The 19,839-nt window shown below is 41.7% G+C and overlaps 1 protein-coding gene across 2 annotated transcripts in view; it reads right to left on the bottom strand.

The window, feature by feature from the left end:
- The window catches only part of map2k7 (mitogen-activated protein kinase kinase 7), a 24,875-nt gene extending 12,021 nt beyond the window's left edge, over positions 1-12,854 (bottom strand). Inside the window, exons 1-5 of one of the 2 annotated variants that reach the window (XM_037689980.1) lie at positions 12,731-12,854; positions 10,522-10,569; positions 5,554-5,698; positions 4,268-4,334; positions 916-1,029 (exon numbers count right to left, since the gene is read on the bottom strand). In XM_037689980.1, the coding sequence (XP_037545908.1) occupies positions 916-1,029; positions 4,268-4,334; positions 5,554-5,698; positions 10,522-10,569; positions 12,731-12,854 (498 nt within the window). The remainder of the gene's footprint in view (positions 1-915; positions 1,030-4,267; positions 4,335-5,553; positions 5,699-10,521; positions 10,570-12,730) is intronic. The other variant, XM_037689981.1, reaches the window with a different exon arrangement.
- Positions 12,855-19,839: the final 6,985 nt, after the last annotated feature.

The raw sequence follows: 19,839 nt of genomic DNA, 5'->3' as shown, positions 1-19,839 counted from the left end.
GTTTCTGTCCATCTGGTCAGTTTTGACATCAGGCTTAGTCCACTACAATTTGATAAACGCACTGATGTTCATTTTCAGCCAGTTCAGACTTTGTGCGAGTATTTACAAAAGGTCTTAAAGAGCGTGTTTTAAAATCAAGAAAACTTTCTGTTTATGTTTTGAGTAAAAAACAAAGGCAGATTTACATTTTCTTTGCAATAATAATAATTGTATTATGTACTGGACAAAAACTGCAACAAGCTTTAATGAAAGACTGAGCCGATGACATGTTGGACGCCACACGGCTTCATTATTACTGCCCCTCTATAAGACCATGGCGGGTTATTGTCCACGTGTACGTTTGTCCGACGTGCCAAGAATGTCCAGTATTTCACCAGATTGCATATGACGTTATTTTTAAGGTTTGACCAAAACAACCACAAGTCTGTCACTTAGTGTAAAACTCTGGCATGGCAGGCAGAGGGCGACATGCCTCCCTTCATACAATGTTAGACTCATGTCCTTCAGTTCTGACATAACTACACATCCTTCAGAAAAACTGATATTTTAAAGCAAAACAATGTGATGGAAAAACAAAGTGAAGATTGTGAAACTGAACCTGGAGTCAGACAAGTGAAAATGTCAGGCACCGTATGAACAATTAACAGGACATCCTGATGCATGCTCATCAATTAACAGGACATCCTGATGCATGCTCAACAGTTAACAGGACATCCTGATGCATGCTCAACAGTTAACAGGACATCCTGATGCATGCTCATCAATTAACAGGACAGCCTGATGCATGCTCAACAGTTAACAGGACATCCTGATGCATGCTCATCAATTAACAGGACAGCCTGATGCATGCTCAACAGTTAACAGGACATCCTGATGCATGCTCAACAGTTAACAGGACAGTGCAGGAGCTCTTACTTTCACAGCTATGACGTGGCCCGTCTTCTTGAATCGGACTTTGAAAACCTGTCCACATGTCCCACTGCCGATCTCTCCCTCACTGATGAGGTCTGTTACTTCTGCTGGATACCTCTGCGGACGCACAAGAAACAACAAAACACCTTGAAATCATCAGCACTAATTAAAATGTTCATCACTACAATCAAATGCTACTCTTGCCTTCAAGCTAAGCCCAAGGTCACAAGTCGTCTGATTTGTAAATAAGCTGCTCCCTGCTCAGTCAATACTGCGGAGAAGCATTAAAGCCCGCTTCATTAAAAATGAACCATTAGTGCGGCTGAGTGACATTTCGTTGAGCGCATGAATCAGCAGCCTCTCACAGATGGAGAGGAAGTTAGAACTTGTAAGAAGAAATGACTCAGTTTGTTAAAGATCTGCAACTTCTGAAGGACACAGAACAAAACCAACACAAAGGGGTAGAAGAATAAAAAATGGAACGAGGCCACTGCCTATTAGACAAAAAGCCCAAAATGTCGAGGTGATGACTGGTTTCATAAAGTTCTGTTTATTATCAGAACAACACCAGACAAGGTTCTGCACGAGGACACGTTAAGGACATGAAACGCTTTCATTCATCTAGAAAACTTCTTGTTCAGACTTTATCTGCAGACTCGGTCAGAGTACAGACATTTTCTCATTTGTTAAAAATGAAGAAAACCTTGTTTAGAATAATCACTGAATCAGGCTGGAGATGCATTTTGTAAATAAATTATCATGTTTATCCACGATCCACCTATTGTCTCTTGAGTAGATCCAGGAGGAGTACTGGGGAACAAATAAGACGTTTAAGCTACATTTCTCTATTTTGTTGACAATGACGAAAAGAAGTAACTCATGAGCGCTGTGGGGCGGAGTCACATCCACCTGAAGGGAAACATTTACCTTAACCCACTAGTTACAATGAAAAACTTTTCACTGTTACGGTGGAACAGTGTTCTTGAGATCAGAAGTGTGTGGGTTTGATCCCTGCTTGGAGCATTTCTTAGAAGAGGGGGCTGTGGTACAGTGGTACAGTGGTAGGGCAGCTGACTTGGGACCAAAAAAAGGCAGGTTCAACTCCGTCATGCCTACATGAGGAGTTCTTGTCACGTCATTCTCACACATGCAGTTAGTCCATCCATCTTTCCTTCCATTTATCCATCCATCCACTTCCTTCCTTTATCCACCCATCATCCATCCACTTCCTTCCTTTGTCCATCCAGCATCCATCCATCCATCCCCTTCCTTTCTTCCACCCACCCATCCATCCATCCATCCATCCATCCATCCATCCATCCATTCCCTTCCTTTCTTCCACCCACCCATCCATACATCCACTTCTTTCCTTCTTCCATTCATCCCCTTCCCTCCTTCCATCCATCCATCCACTTCCTTCCTTACATTCATCCGTCCACCCCCTTCCTTCCTTTCATTCATCCATCTACTTCATATCTTAATTCCATCCATCCACTTCCTTCCTTTATCCATCCATCATCTATCCTACCTGGATTATTGAGCATACATCAGGACATCCATCCCCTTCCTTCCTTCTTCCATCCATCCCCTTCCTTTCTTCCATCCATCCATCCATCCATCCATCCACTTCTTTCCGTCTTTCATTCATCCCCTTCCTCCCTTTCGGTCATCTATCTACTTCATTTCTTCCTTCCATCCATCCATCCATCCATCCATCCATCCATCCACTTCCTTCCTTTATCCATCATCCCCTTCCTTCTTCCATTCATCCATCCACTTCTTTCTTCCATCCATCCCTTCCTTCCTTTATCCACCATCCATTCATCCTTCCCCTTCCTTTCTTCCATTCATCCCCTTCCCTCCTTCCATTCATCCATCCATCCACTTCCTTTATTTCATTCATCCATCTACTTCATTTCTTCCTTCCATCCAGCCATCCCCTTCCATCCATTCATCCAATCATCCACTTCCTTCCTTCTTCCATCCATCCATCCATCCCCTTTCTTCCTTCCATTCAATCATCCACTTCCTTCCTTCTTCCATTCATTCATCCACTTCCTTCCTTTATCCATCATCCACTTCCTTCTTACATCCCAGCACAAATCAGCAAGTTTCACCAAATTCCTTTAAAAGGTGTAAGAGGCGCGGAGCTGACAACAAACTGAACAAACGGGCCATAAAATAAATAAATAATACGACTCTTTGGATAAAATAGCTATACAAAGATTAAGCAGAAATGTCTTGTTTACATGTTTTTGGTCTATGTTGCAGTTCTGAATCATTTCAGACAGAATGCGGTGACACTGCTTCTTTATCTGACACTTGAATTCAAAGTGTTGACAGGCCCTCACATTTTTTAACAATAATGGTGCCGCTCACCAATAAATGCAGTTTGTAAACCTTAAAAAGATTTAAGATTCAGCTATCAGATGGTTGTTACAATGCTGAATTTACAGTCTGTTAAACTGTCGATAAAAAAAAAGAGAACTTTTTAGTTTGTTTGGTTTTTGTGGTTTGCGTATCAAAATAAATAAAAAGCACTTAAGTGTTTAGGAATCAACTTCAACTCTTCAAGGTAAAGTTAAGTGAGAAAAGATAATTTCTCAAAACAACATCGCCATTAATTATTTTCATTTGTATATTTAAATACCACTTTAAAGAATAAAACCACTGCCCATTCCCATCTATCGGTGTAGATTTAGTCATCTTGAGTGGTACAAATGTTGAATTATTATTTTTTTACTTCCAACAAAATAAGAGCAAGTTTCTCTTTTCCACAAAGCAATGTTTATAAAGATACATTTAAAAAACACTTAATTCTAACAAATCAAAATGAGATTTTTGTAGACAACTCTTATGATGCGCCTGTGGAGAATTAAAGCTTAAACATTTGAAACAACAAAATCTCTAAATGTGTTTTTTAATTCTATCAAACTAATTGTTCTTCGTGTCGTCTGCATCACAGAAACAAGCTGTTTTAATCTTTTTTTAGGCTAGTTCTGTCCATGCGAGGATAATAAAATATGTTTATGACAGCACTTTGGTAACAGTTTCTGTTTTAAATGTGCTCTAAAAATAAATCTGACTTGACTTGACATCAATGGGATTAATATAAAAACGTATAGCAGCAAATGTTTGAAAACAGGTTTTTAGTTGGTTAGTTCACAGTAAACCAGTCTGATGACCAATGTAACGTGAAAAAACACTACCGTGATTGAACTGTGTATCCCTGTTGTCAAAGCTTGATTTACTGATTACTTTTAGTTTTGCTGCCATGAGGGATAACCCAGAGTTTGTTGCTCTGACTTTCAGCTCTGTAACTCCAACATGTCCAGGACTGAAACTTGAATCCCACCTGTCCGTCAATCTTCAGATAACCCGTCTGCTTCATGATCTCCTGCAGCTTCTGGTCAATCTCCACGCTGTGAGCATTAAAAGCACAAACAAATGAAACCAAGCCAGCAAAGGTAACATGAAGTGTGTTTCGCTGAAAACTGTCATAAAATGAGCGTTGTTTGTATTTTATTTTTTACATCCCTTTCATTTCTCTTTTGCATGTGGGGAAATCAATTATCAACTAGAGCCCGACCAATACATCGGTAGAACTGCTATTTTAGGCCGATATAAACGTTTGGGGACATATTAGTATTGGTGATAATTGTTCTATTGTGCACAGATATAAACACTTCTAATATTCACCCCTAAAATGCTGGAACCAGCTGTAGTTGTACAAAGTATCCAGCAGAGGGCGCATGAAGACTTTCAAGTCATGACCGTTCACTTTAACTTTCACTTTCAGCACAGCTGAAGCAGAGAACAATACTGTGTATTTTGCTGAACAGAGCATAGTAAGTTTATTTAACTGATCTGTAAAATGTAATAAATCAACAATAATAAATTCTCTTCAATCCTCAAACATGCTTGTCATTAGCTACGCGTCTTTCATGTTAGCAAGCTAACGTTTAGATAACCTAGCATAGGCTATTGCCTTGTAAAACTTTATCCAGAACAATAAATTTAACGTAGAGGTAAAACATATCAGTGTTAGTAACTTTATCTTTGCCGTCCTCAATGAAATTAATTGTTTGTCTGAAATCTTTACTTCTCTGCAAAAAAAAACAAAAAAAAACTGCTGTGGTCAAAACTAATTAGACCTTCAACGTTAAAACAATGAACAGGAAGGATGTTTCTTTGTTTAATTTATATTTTTGTGACACGATAACTTTATGGTGAATAGTGGAGGATAAAAAATGTGAACGCACGTTTGGAAGACTGTTTCAAGACTTCAAGTGTTTAAACAAATTTAAAAGTAGCTGTTTACTGAGATTTTTTGTAAAAATTTCCAGCCAATGTATCGGTCATTAGCATTAGCCTTCCTCGCCCAAAACTGGTATCAGCGACAGCCAAAACGTCCATATCGGTCAGGCTCTATTATTAACAGAATTTATAAACTATACCGATGGTTATTCATCAAATAAAAATCAATTTATTTTACTTGTTTGTTTTTATTTTCACATCAAAGACGCTTTCAGCAAAAAGCTGAAACGCTGAAACCAGCTGATGACACCTTGTTCTTTACTGGTTCATTAACAGAAGCACGTCTCCAACAGCGTTTCATCAGACATGGAGGACTCAACCTACTTCTCGAGGCTCTTCTGTATGCCGTATGGAGGCGTGGGCAGAGTGAGCATGTGTCGTGGGCGGCTGGGATAGGGGTGATGCTGAGGCGAGCTCTCTGAAGATGACGAGCGGCTGCCTCCATCGTTGGCCAGGGGCAGCTGGAGCGCTGGGTTAAAGTGGGATAAGACACATTAGAGACCAACCAAAGACCAAAGCTGGTGGTGTGTGCTGAAGCACTTTACTGTACAAAATTTAAGCTGCTGCTCACAACAAAAAGAAGTTGACCTTGTTTAATGGACCTTAGAGTTTCCTGTGTTTTGTGCTATTTAGTCATGTTCTTATTTCACAGAAGTAAATGAAAGTGCCTAATGAGCAAAGTAACACAATCTTTTATACCTCGTGCCACTTTCCAAGAAACACCATGGAAACTGGCTGTGGTCCGGTCAGGGATTTCCCTCAAAACCTCCAGCTCAAAGTAAAAACTTTGGTTTGGTTTTGCCAGTGATATGAAAACAAACAGGGCGGTTATCTTTGAGCGAAAGCAACAAAGAGACAGCAAAGTGTTACGGGATGTCCACAAACTGTCCTATAAAAATTCAAAGACTTAAAAACATGGTTTGTATTTTTACGGTCATTAAGCAGTTTGAAGAAGTGCTGGGCTCTCAGAAGCAACAATACAAATCCAGACAAGCTTTTACACTGAACGGCCAGCAGTGATTAAAAGAGCTCTGCCACGTCTCCTCACAGCACAATAAAGAAATAATCTGTCTTTAAAGGGCTAAAACCATGAAAAAGAAATTACATTACGGGACAGTCCTATCTCAGTTTCAGCAATGGTCTTTGCAGTGTTTGGATTACTTAGTACTTCAATTAAAACCACCAGCACTCCAGCTTCGTATTGTTGCCGATTTAAGGCCCTTCTGCATTACTCTGGATATATTTTGTGAACCGTTATTTCTTTTATCGGTCCACGCAGGCAAAATAAAAAAAATATGCCGACTGCTGAAAACATCCACATTACTGACATCAAAATACAGAGAACGTAGATTCTTAAGCCAGTATTTTACCAGGCAGCAATTACTTAAGATATTTTAGCAAATGACTTCACAAGAGTGTTTAAATGGTAAATGGACTGTACTTATATATCACCTTCCTATCTCATCAAGACACTCAAAGCTCTTAACAATCTGTGCCCTCATCTACCCATTCATCACTACTAGATCTCTACAAAGAATAATCAGAGCTTTATCACATTCATACACTGATGGGACACACATCAGAGGCAATGAGGGGTTCAGGGTTTTGCCCAGGGACACTTCAGCATGTGACTGCTGGTGGAATCAAACCCCCAACTCTTGCATTGGAGGACGACTGCTCTAACCACTCAGCCACAGCCACCCCATTCTTTAAAATGACTCAAAACGTTTGCAGGGGTTCACATTCCTATCAGAAGTTGCAGACTTCTGTGTGCACTGATGGTGCTCAAACAACAACAATCAGTTTGAAGAAATATATCCAGAGTAATGAAGGTCGGGCCATAAGCAGCGACGGTGCTGATCTTAAATAAACCAGCATGTGCCAGATGTGGACACTGTATTTAGAGGTAAACCCATCAGTGAACGTATCCATGTTGCTGGTAATTATTGTCAGTGAGGGAGAAACAAACTGTGAATGGGACCAATAATTAGAGGTGACTGAGCTGAGTGGAAAAGTGAAACGATGATCAGTTTGGGGAATCCTTTTGGTGCAAAGATTTTATTTTTTATCTTGGCTATCCAAGTATTAATCTGCATGTGCTTGTAAGCTAGTTTTGGCAATGTCAAGCTCTCAGATTTCAGTGATTGTTTTGGTTTTTGGACATCCCTGCCAATTAAATCATGGGCTGAATCAATGACAGAGTAATAAAAGACTATCATTTGAAACTGAAATTAATCAAACCTTTTCATAACCCCTGACACTTTATTAAATCAGTTTAGCTAGCTCCTATCATCGCCACCACAACATTAGATTTTTAAAAGTTGGCAGACAGCTTGGAAACTTTTTGTGAACCTTGCAGCTTTTACTCTTATCATAATAAATGTTTGGTCGTAGCAGGTTGGCAGCTTCTCCGAGTGCCAGTGTCACTTGGATGGATGAGCCTGTAAAAAGAGAATTAATCAGTGAAACAGACGAGGGGTTAGTGTGGACAGAAAGAAAGACTCAGGCAGTCTTTAGTAATGTGCATCTCCAAGGTTCGACTGGCTCCAAACAGACATGTAGCACAAAATCAGGTGTGAGCAGGTGCTGCTGCCCCACCTCCTGCTCACAGCGCCACTGCAAAGGGACGAGGGGGATGCAGAGAGGTGAAAGACGACAAGCTGTCCAGTGTGTGCGAGCGAGAGAAGAAATTCAGCCAAAACTGCATAGCACAGATCAAACTGAAGTCAGACAGTCAGACCTGGACAGGAAGGAGGAAGTTTTCAGTCTGCACATGTGGAAAGAGGAGGACAGTGTTCACAGCACTCCTGCTAACGGACCAGTGGGGATGCTGGATTAGAGACCGTCAAACAGAACTTAAAACAGACGACCCATTCCATTGCGCCGTGCAGATAAGCCGCATGCACCGTGATTCTCGGCCTTAAAGGTTAATCGTCCTGCACACGCCCACACGCACACTGACCACATCGACGCATACCAACACTGCCCTGCCACTGGCACACACACAAATACACACACAGACACACAAAGAGGACATGGAAGTTTATAAGAGGAGTCCTTTGCTGCTGAACTAAAATGTCAGCACTAGTCAAAGACTGGTTTGATTTATACACAGTTTACGCAGCCTCTTGGAGTAATACTAGAATACTGAGGGTTAGAAAGACAAACATGTTGTCTGTTGAAGGAGAAAGTTAATTACAGTGCTCTAGCTATCCAGTATTTATTAATTGATCAAGTATTTGGATTAAATCTCATGTTCTTCCAGAAACATTTCTGACACTGAACTAGTCTGATGCAGACGAGCTTGTTATAATCATACGTCCTCCGTTCTGGACACGCAAAAGTCCAACATGTTGTTCCTTTTACAAGAACCTGTTGCAATTTCCTCTCAAAGCAAATCTGTGTGTTACTGCACTCGCAAAGAGCTGCTGAACCTGCCGTGTGGATTGTTCCAGCTCCCTGCTGGACCGTTTTCTGACTCTGCAGCCTGTGTGTGCGTGGTGATTCAGAATGGTGCACCAGTTTGTTTTAAAGACTGGTCATCTCTGTTGTGAATGTCATCTTTCAGAACCACAAGCGACGCGTGCTGGCAAAAGGAGTTGGGATAAGCACAGGCTGCAGTGAAAAAACAAGTGAAAATATCGATTGTTGCCAGACCTGAGGGGTAAAAATGCATACACCACCTGGCAACGAAAATATCATTGTCCTATATTTAAATCATAGTTTATTTAACAAGTATGTCTTCAGCAATAACCCTGTGTTTAATAAAACCCTCATAATATATTTGGTTTGAAACAGACTATTTTCCCCTGCTAGCTGCTATAGCTCTAGGAAATCCCTTCGCATAATGTTCAATGTCTTTGTGAAGCCAATATCCAGGTTTTTACCACACGGTTGTTTTGGCTTAATGTGGTCTAGAACCATAAAAAAATGTTTTCTTTTAGTTTATCTTAGGGCTGGGCAATAATTCGATATCGATATATGTCGCAATTTACTTTTATTCAATAACGTTGATATGAGTTTTAAGCATATTTTTGATATTTCGATATACATTACGCTATGATTACAGCGTTTCACTGATGCACTTCTTTTTCTGTTCGGGTTGAAGCGCTTCAGTTTCAACCCGGACAGAAAAAGGTGCGACACAACTACATAAGTGCGTGGTGACGTAGATGTTACGCAGAGCTCGAGTCCAGAAGGCGTTAGCAGGTTAGGCTAATCTCCAACGCGCGTTAAGTTTTCGCTTCAAAATGAGTGCCCATGACCGTCAGAATGTGGCTGAACAAGCGAAGAGAAAGCAGATGACATAAATGATGAGAGGAAAGACGAATTTGGTGGTGTGGAAGTGGTTCGACTTTCTAAGATCCTTAAACTGCAGGTTTGTGCTGCAAAATGAGAGTCGTTCCAACTAGCGGTGGGAACACATTTAACTTGTTCCATCTGAAGAGTTTCCACTCGACAGAATAAGCTGAGAGTGAGGAGATGAAGCACAATAAAAGTTTGATCCAACGTGTCCCTGAAACATCACCACCAGCTGTATCTAAAGAGAAACATGCAACATGCATGTTAGGTTATGCTGTTGCTTAAAGTTAAGATTATTAATATTGACAAAGTTGAGAGTTTTATGTTTATTTGACGGTGATTTCAAATTTCTTTGAAGGCTAAATACAAATAAACGGTGAACATTCATTTATTTGTAGTTTTTCTGAGGCTTTTATATTGTTTATATCAATATCGAATGATATCGTTACCGACCGAAATTAAGAAATATATTGTGATAAAAGTTTTGGCCATATCGTCCAGCCCTAGTTCATCTGTATTTTCGTGTCTTCTTTTATCAAAAATAATATTGATTTGGATATTTAAACTAAAGCGAAAAAACTCAACATCTTTTAAACCAAGCTGGTAGTTTGAACTTGTAGTATCTGCCTGTTTTTAATAAAAAATGTGTGTCATTAATAGCCATTTAATTTTTACAAACTGCATTAGTCTTTTTACCATCTTGCCTTTAAACAGGTCACACAGCTTTTAAAAACGTTTTTTACTTGGTGATATACATAAACGCCTCTAACAGTACTTGGAGAAAATACACAACATTTTTTACACTATAAAACTGTGAAAAAGTGTCTTGTGTGTAAGGACTAGAGACTTGTCTCAGATTTTCCCTCAGTCATCTGCAGCATTGTTGGACAAAATACCAAAAAGTAGCTGGAGTAAGAAACAGGAGATGAAGGTGTTAGGAACGTTAAGAGGAGGGTGCAGTGGCAGAAGGAGCGATGGATGGAATGATACCTGCACGCTGGGAGGGGGCTGGAGCAGGACTGAGCTGGATCACGATGACTAGACGGAAGAAAGAGAATATACACACGCTCGCATTACTGCACTGTTCTACTCAGACAGTCACACAGCCACACACGTTCCATCAAATTTCAGAAAATAAATGGCTTCATTAAAAAGTGGACATGTTCTTTATAGAAGCATAAAACCAAAACTGCTTCACTTCAGTTTGGGACTGTAAAGCTCTGCCTCAAACACATGGTCCTCACAGAACAGATGAACATATTTTAACTGGATTATTGAGCATGCATCAGGATATATTTTAACCGTCTGTACCTAAACTGGAGCGGACTTTGCTTTGGTGTTTTTTGTGGGATCACTTTAAATAAAACTGCTCATCGCTGTGCCTTGAACACATCCTCCCTTAACTCCAATACCTTTGATAAAACCATCTGCAGGGAAAGACAATCAAAACTGTACCAAACACTCTGAATGTTACCCAAACCACAGTTTGTTGGTCCAACAAAGCAGCTGGTTGTGTCCAACGATAACATGACTTCCTCTGATTAACACAGTGGAAAATGTTTCATCTCTTTTAAACGGGTATGCCCTGAACGTATCATCCCTCATACAGAGCTGGTTTATCTGGATCTGAATGAAGTATTCTTTACAAACAGCTGTTAGTTAGAACAAATGGTCGTCCTCTCATTAGAAAATGACAGTAAAAGTCTTTCACGTGACATCGTCAAACCAGCTGTTGGCCAAATCGAAGGTATCAGAGAACCAAAGAAACTGCGGTTAAAGTTGCTTGTTGAATGCCCTTATCTTTTAGATGGTTAAATTACTGCTGAGGTTGCTCAACTCAATCTGGTTTAAAAATGTTTTTGCAATGCAAACTACAAGTTGCATAGAATCGAGAAGAATGCTAGAAGCTGTCAGGAAAGAGGAGGCATCAGTGGCTGTGCATAATGTCAGCTGCTTCCATTGACACAAGCACTGAACACAATGATGTGTAGAACAGCTGTAAGTGCAATTGTAAAAGAGGGCATGCAGTTGTGACAACCACTGGAGGACTTAAAACTTTTGAGTGGTGTGTTCAGGTTTTTCCGGAATTAATTTCTTGTTAATGTCAAGAATTAAACCTCAGCTGGACCTTGAGTGCTCAAAGCTAAACTTAGCTCTTTCCGTTCTCTGTTATTTCTCACAATCACAGCACACTGATATGATCCTTCTTTCTAACTAAATGCATCTTCTGGTGATACCGCTACTCCTGTCTTTTCCGAGCAGTCTTCATTTACGATGACAGGGTTCATGTATTCATCTGATTATTCTTCTCACCACCAATATTGTAAAAAAAGATTGCAAAATAGCTGCACCGCCTCTATGTTGGCACGTCACAAAATTGAGTTTAACAGCAGCAAAGACCCAAATCACAACATTTCAGCAGGTCCCGTCAAGTCATTTTATCCAGACAATACATTCAAAACAAAAGCTGAACAAACATCTATATAAAGCATGTATTAAAGGGAGAAAGTATTAAAATTGCAATAAAAAATACACAAGTAGACCATTTTAAAGGGTGCAAAACAAAGGTTGAAACAAATCAATGTAGACAGACTCATTTTATGTTGATTAAAATCTTGAAAATAACTGTAGTTTACAGTTATTTTTTCTTTACCTGTTACTTTGTGCTTCAATGTCCACCCTCTCCCACATTGTAGCTACCCTTTAATTACTGTACAAGTAATTAAAAATGGGAATGAAATCTAACGTTAACACAAAAGTTGCGTGAAAACACGCTGCTCACTGTAACTGTGAACATTTTTGATTACTGTGGATGAGTGTCACGTCCATGACCTCTTCTTAATGCACGGTAAAGATTATTTTTCCATCCTGACGCCAGGCCTGCCACCAACTTTGCCTTTTAGCTGTTAGCTTAGCATGTTTGACAGGACAGAAACAGATTTCCACGCAAGACTGTCAACAACAAATATCATGACACTGTCGCAGCTTTAAACCCCTGCTCTGAATTACTCTCTACATGAACTGTTATACTTTAAAAATTACGAATTAGGACGTAGAACCGAGTACTCGGTGTTTGTTTACGTAGCTAGCTTGTTAGCATGTCGCTACAAGCAGCGAAACAACCTCCGCTCCTCCTCTCGGGTCTCTGTCCTGCTACGGGCCGACACCGACACATCCGCGGTACCCGGTGGACACTCACTCGGCCTCGGACGTGATCGCTGTGGACTCATGTCGATGTTGAGGTCGATTCTCCGGCGGGCTTCTTCATTCTCCTGCTTTAGCTTCTCCTCAATTCGCGACAGCCTCTGCTCCAACGACGACATCTTGAAAAATGGAGCTCCGTAGCCCCGGGCAGAGCTCACGACTCCCCCCTGTGGCAGGCAGGTCAACTGCACCGCTCATCTGATAGATTCCTCGGTAAAACGAGTCCACCCAGAGCCCTGTAAAGAGAGTCTCTTTACAGGGCTCTGAGTCCACCTAATCGTGTCACGGTTGTAACTTTCATTTTAATCGACAGCTCCTGGTAAATAAATAAATAAATAAATGTAAAACCTCAAACAAATAAAAAAAAAAACCTGGTATTGTGTGGGGGTGTTATACAGGTCGTATTTTTTTTGTTGTTGTTGGTTTTTTTTAATCGCCGAGAGAATCTACAACTTTGGTCATGTTCACTTTAGCCTGACAAGTATCAGTCAGCCACCAACATCTATCCATCCATCCATCCATTTTCTTTACCCGCTTGTTCCATTTTGGGTCACGGGGGTCGCTGGTGCCCATGTCCAGCAATCACTGTGCGAGGGGCGGGGGACACTCTGGACAGGTTGCAAGTCCATCACAGGGACACATAGAGACAAACAACCATTCACACCTAAGGACAATTTAGAGTTACCAATCAGCCTAACATGCATGTTTTTGGTCTGTGGGAGGAAACCGGAGCACCCGGAGAAAACCCACGCATGCACGGAGAGAACATGCAAACTCCACCCAGAAAGGCCCCTGGACCGGGGTTTGAGCCATAGACCTGCTCGCTGAGAGGCAGCAGCTCTACCAGTTGTGCCACCGTGCAGCCCCAGCCACCAACACATTATGCTTATTTTTTTTTTTTTTATTGCTAACATAGAAGGATGGAAGCTAGTGAGAGCAGGACACGAAAAAATAAACTTCCTGAAAAGATAAATATAGGCTTTCTGGTGAATCTTGTTCAAATGAAAAATATGACAATATTGGAGAACAGCTGCTATCTAGCTGCTAGCTGCTATTTTTTTGGTATTTAATGTCTGTTTTTTCTTTTATTTCTCTTAAGGAGAAAACAAATGCTTAAACAACAAAGTACGTGGAACACAAGATTTCAGCCTGAAGTTCACACTTTGTAATGTTTTGGTGATTATTTAATCATCTTGAGATTTAGGTTCAATCATCATACACAACTATCCTTGAGAATTTGGAAACATTTGCTCTTTATTTGCCAAAGTTACCTGGAAGTATTAGTTATCTGAAATAATCTGTTCCCCCCTCCCCAACATGGGAACGTTGGTTACGTACTGTAACCCCAGATTCTATGAGTATGGGCCAAGGGCGTCAGAAGCATCCGTAATGTGGGGGGACACAGTAATGTTTGTAGGTGTGTGTGCGTGTGCGCGCGTGCACGTGTGTGCGCACGTAAAAAAAGGTGTTCACTTGTGAACAAAAAAGCAACATTTCACCTAAATTTCCTTTAATTCCACACATTTAAAACATGTTTCTCCCAAGTTTGTGTAAATTCAGCTGTGGATTTTAAAGACATTTAAACTTTAATACACTTTAATACAGAGCGTCAGGTCGGCACTAATTGTCTTTATAGAGAAATAAAAAACATCACCACTGGACTTTTTTACTGTGTTCAACACTACTCATCTAAATGATGTTTCTCATGAAGCTTGAGGACAGAAAGGTGTGGGGTTTTAAAGACATTTCAACTTTAATGCATCTGAACACACCACGTCTCTTACACCTGCAGCGTCTTACAGCATCACAGTTACTGATAAGCTAACATGCTACAGACGCAGCGCTCCTCTCAAACATCCTCCTAACATGAATATATGTTTATGATCAACCCCCTGGTCAACCACTGCCCGCACTAAGCTGCTAAACTGGCGAGCGAGTAACAGGAACCTCCACCTCCTCCACCTGTGCGCGTTTTCTGCCGAGGCAGGAAGCGACGATGGAGAGTTGGAGGTAAACAGGAAAACCTGGAGTGGCGTTTTAGTAGTTTGAGTATTCTCCTATTAATCAAGTGGAATGGATTTGTTCACGAAGAAAGAGAAACTGTGCCGCCTGATCTAATGTTTTATAGTAAAAGTGGGGGAGTCCAAATGAACGTTTTTTTTAATGTGGGGGGGACTTGTCCCCTTCACATATAATGGTTGTGACACCTATGGTTTAGGCGTAAACCTTTAAGAGCTGTTGAAGGTGGGTTTATCCCGTCATGCAAAGCATCACACTGAAAAAAATGTAGTCCACGCCCACCTGTTGTGTAGGCCCCACCCGGTCCGTATAAATTACGTTAAGAGCGGGTAATCGGCTCCCAAATAGCTTTTTCTTCAGCCATTTAGGAGCCAGTGAGGCCCGACGCTTAAAGGGCTACGCCTATACTCATAAAATCTGGGGTTACAGTACGTAACCAACATTCTATTTCGTATAGGCTTCGCCCTTTAAGAGCTGTCGCTTAGTGGGTTAAGGACGAAGCGGATGTAGTCTCTGCCTCACTGGGTCCATTCGAACACCAAAAGAAGCGCCCGCTTGCCCAAAAAACCATCTTGACACTCAGCTCTCCATGTGCGTAAATACGCATTGCGTAATTACACGCACCATGCACAGACGCGCACTGCGTAATTTACGCGTTCCGAGTGCATGAACGCCCTGGAAAGGTTTTCAACAGAAAAGAGGAGAGACTGAAAAAGGCCGTGAACAGAGCAGATCCACGGCTCTTCAATATGAAGAGATTAATAATAAATGAACTGATTATTAATCAAATGAACTGATTGATGACAGTAGTCATGAACTGATTAATAACCATAGAACAAGAACAATAGTCATATTTTGTTACTGATAACAACATCTCACACTGTAAATGCATGCAGTCAGATGTGAGTGTAGTGAACTAAGCCTCCGGTCAAAACCTGCCTCTGAGGACCTTCATGGGACAGGAACTGTTATTTCATTGATTTGAATCCAGAAATACAAATTAGCTCATCCAGAGACTTTCTAAGTGTGTCCTGCACTAATCAATTGAAAGAACACTCTCTTTTTTATGTTATCATTACTATTTTTACAATGTCTTGATAATCAAAAGTGTGTTTAGTTCAAACCATTTTAAATGTTGAAGTGAACCACTCATTTTAAATCAACTGTGAAACAGTAGTAATGATTTTTTAATCCTCATTCAAAGTAGAAATCAAGTTAAATGTCTGTTACAAAGTAATTATGCATTTTTTGATCTTCCGTCTGAAATGAGAAAGGTGTGATGTCGGTCAAAAGTCAGAGACAGTCGCAAACAAGTTTAATGGAACGAACTGTCATGTTTTTAAACCTCTCAGACAGAAACAAGATAAACTGGCACCTGTAGTCTGTCATTTCTCCAAAACATTTCTCTGTCTGTTCCTAAACATCTCCGCTGTTTATCTGACTTGTAATAACCCTCTGACGTCACTAAAACCACACCCCTGTTGGTTCTTTCAACCAATCAGGACTTCCTAAAAGTGACCGGAAGCAGAACTCTTTAAAAGTCGACACTTCCTAGTTCCAGTTAGTTCTGGGGGAAGAACAGAAGTTCCAAAACAGAACAGAAGTTCTGGGGGAAGAACAGAAGTTCCGAAACAGAACAGAAGTTCTGGGGGAAGAACAGAAGTTCTGGGGGAAGAACAGAAGTTCCGAAACAGAACAGAAGTTCTGGGGGAAGAACAGAAGTTCTAGTGGGGAGAAGTTCGAGTGCTGGAGAACAGAAGTTCTGAGTTCCTCTGAGTCTTCTCAGAGTCCCGTTAGTTCTTCTGGTTCTGATGGAGTTCGGCTGGAGTTCCTGTCGGAGCCACGACGCCTCGCTGTGGCTCCACCCGGTGATTGCCCTATAACTGCTGGGGAAGTTTGTTCTGTGGAACAAATTATCTCACGACTTCTGCCGAGTCGCAGCTGCCCTGAGGAGACGCTGAAAGGTAGCGTGCCAGGGACCTCTTGACCGCAGCTGATTCATCCTCTGCCAAGGTAAAGAGTCGTCACGAGCTTCACTACCAGTGTACTGCGGGCGAACTGCGCTTGAAAGGAGCGTGTTGTTCTGGTTTACAGACATACATCCTCATCCATCTTTTCCCTCCATTTAAACTCCTTCATTTCCCATCTTTAAAACTCTTCTTTCTGCCAGTAAAGATAAGCTAAAACCTGCAGACATTAATTTAAGATCTAAGGATATGTCTGTTGTTTCAAGCTGCAAGTGAGAAATCATGGCCGTATGATTTCTCATTGTAAAGCTGATTAATTAAGCTGTGTTATTGTAATCAATTATGTCAATCAATGTGTAAATGTGTGATGTGTTTAAATCGTTTTGATAAATAAAAGACCTCACTGTTGTTGGTGGGTCAGAAATTTAAACACGTCTTTGTCCACATTTAATCTTCGAGGCACGATATTACTCAGTCCAGAAAAATGAAAGAATCCTTTTAAATTAAATATAATATTATGTACTTGAATTAGTCCAGATATTATAAAATGTAAGAGAGCACCCCTGAGCTAAATCCATCTCTCGGCTCTCTCACTACACGAGTTTAAACGAGATTCCATGAAACAACAATATTCATTCTGTTAAGGCACTAAGGACAGAATGTGTCATGGAACGAGCCGTAATATCTTGTAAATAAAAGCGAATAAATGAACAGGGTGTTGACCACGCAGCCGCAGTGCAAATATCCTTCATTGACATACCATTATGCAAAGCAGTCGAAGATGCGATACCTCTGGTCGAGTGCGCCCTGAAGTTGTCAGGAGGCTCTAAATCTGAAGCTCTGTAGGCTTCAGAAATGGCCTCACACAGCCAGTGTGACAGGTGCTGGGTGGATAACGGGCGACCTGCAGATGCGTCTCTATAGTGCACAAACAAATGTTGAGTCTGATGCAATGCCGTCGTGCGTGTTACGTAACACGTCAACGCACGTACAGGGCAGAGAAGATGGAAAGATGCTTCTTCTTCTGATTGTGGGGAGGAGGGAAAAAATCCCTCCATCGAAATCGCTCTTGATTTAAAGAGCTCGTGATGTTTTAGGCATAAAACGCTGCATTAGGCATGAGATCAGCTGAGCTGTCATCAGCCTAAGTTCTGAGACATGACGGAGCGACAGAGAGGGCAGATAAATCACTCAACCTCTTAGCGGATGCTAAAGCCAACAGCAGGGCTGTTTTAAAAGACAAGAATTTAATTGGAAACTGATCTAGTGGCTCGAATGGAGATTTGATCAGGGCTCGCAGGACCAGCGTTAAATCCCACTGTGAAGCAAGTGGGCGTGAAAACAGGCCTGCGTCTCTGTACACCTTTTAAAAAATGCTTCATCAGCGGATGATTAAAAGCTGGTCTGTCCCCGAAAACTTTCGTGACAAGAAGAGATGGCTGCAGTGTACGTTTTAATCGTGCTGAATGCCAGATTTCTGTCTATCAGCTGCTGCAGAAAGGACAACACGCCACTTAGTGGACATGAGGTGGCCTCTACACCTTTCTCCATACAGCAATACTGAAAAGCTGTCCACTTTGATGTGTACAGTGCTGTGGTAGATGCAGCATGTGAATCCTGGATCGTACGCACTACATCTTGAGAGAGACCCATCCTCTCTAAGCGGATCTGCTGAGCGGCCAGACCCAAAGGTGCTGGCCTATTTCTGGGTAACTCCTGATCGCTCCTCCCGCCTGGAGGAGAGCATTCTCCCTCCACGGCAGTTTCCACGGGTGCCCTGATAACAGGTGTTGTTGAACTGGGAACCATGGGGCATTCACGTGCTCGGGAGCCACAAGGAAAGCTGTCAGTCCTTCCTCCCTAACTTGGTTCAGAAACCGTGATATCAGAGGGAGTGGGGAAATGCGTAAATAAGCACCCCCCTGCCGGTTATGTATGCAGAAGTCACCTGCTATCTGTGTGAGTCAACACATGATGATTCTGTAGCACAGAGGCAAAGTGTTGAATCACATTCAAAACCCCTGACACTCCAAAAACATTTACAGTATATGAGTTGCTGTGTGGGGTGGCCACAACGCCCGCACAGCTCGAGAAATGTTTGTGCCTCTGTGAAGTCTGACACGTGTGACATAAGTTTGCTGATGGAAACAGCTGTTATCACTCTGTCCCTTTTCAGGGACACCACCAAGTCATTGGTTCAGGTATGTTGACGACACCTGGGTTAAAATCAAATCTCAGGAAGTTCAACATTTTACTGACCACATCAACTCTGTGGATAAATATATCAAGTTCACACGAGAAGATGTAAAAAATGACAGGTTGGCTTTCTTGGACTGTGAGGTCTCAGTCTCTAATAGAGGACATTTGAAAACTGAGGTGTACCGCAAACCCACACACACAGACCAGTATTTGCAGTTTGACTCCCATCATCCTTTGGAGCACAAGTTAGGAGTCATCAGGACTCTGTATCACAGAGCAGACAGCGTCCCCACTAGCTCAGGAGCCAGGCAGAAGGAGAAATCCCACACAAGACAGGCTCTAGAGCAATGTGGATATCCTAACTGGGCCTTCCTGAAAGCAGAGAAGAAACCCAAACAGGACTCCAGTCAGCCAACAGGTGAAAAGGAGGAACCCAGACCCAGACCAGTGGTCATTCCATATGTTGAGGGAGTATCAGAGAAACTGAGACGTTTATTTTCTAAACATAACGTCCCAGTGGCTTTTAAACCCCAAAATACATTACGGCAAAGACTGGTTCATCCCAAAGATCCAGTCCCCCGGCACAAACAGAGCAATGTTGTGTATGCTGTTCAGTGTCAGGAGGGCTGTTATCAGTCTTACATCGGGGAAACAAAACAGCCACTGGCCAAAAGGATGGCCCAGCACAGAAGATCAACATCATCAGGCCAGGACTCTGCAGTCTACACTCATCTCCAGGCCAGCGGTCACTCTTTCAGGGATGAAGATGTTCACATCCTGGACAGAGAGGAACGATGGTTTGAGAGAGGAGTAAAGGAGGCCATCTTTGTGAAAAGAAACCGTCCATCATTAAACAGGGGTGGAGGCCTCCGGGTTCAACTGTCCCCCTCTTACAATGCTGTGATTGCTAGTATCACTC

The sequence above is a fragment of the Nematolebias whitei genome, chromosome 16, assembly GCF_014905685.2.
Source record: "Nematolebias whitei isolate Nwh7 chromosome 16, NemWhi1, whole genome shotgun sequence".
Classification (NCBI taxonomy): Eukaryota; Metazoa; Chordata; class Actinopteri; order Cyprinodontiformes; family Rivulidae; genus Nematolebias; species Nematolebias whitei.
This window is presented reverse-complemented; position numbering and strand designations above follow the sequence as displayed.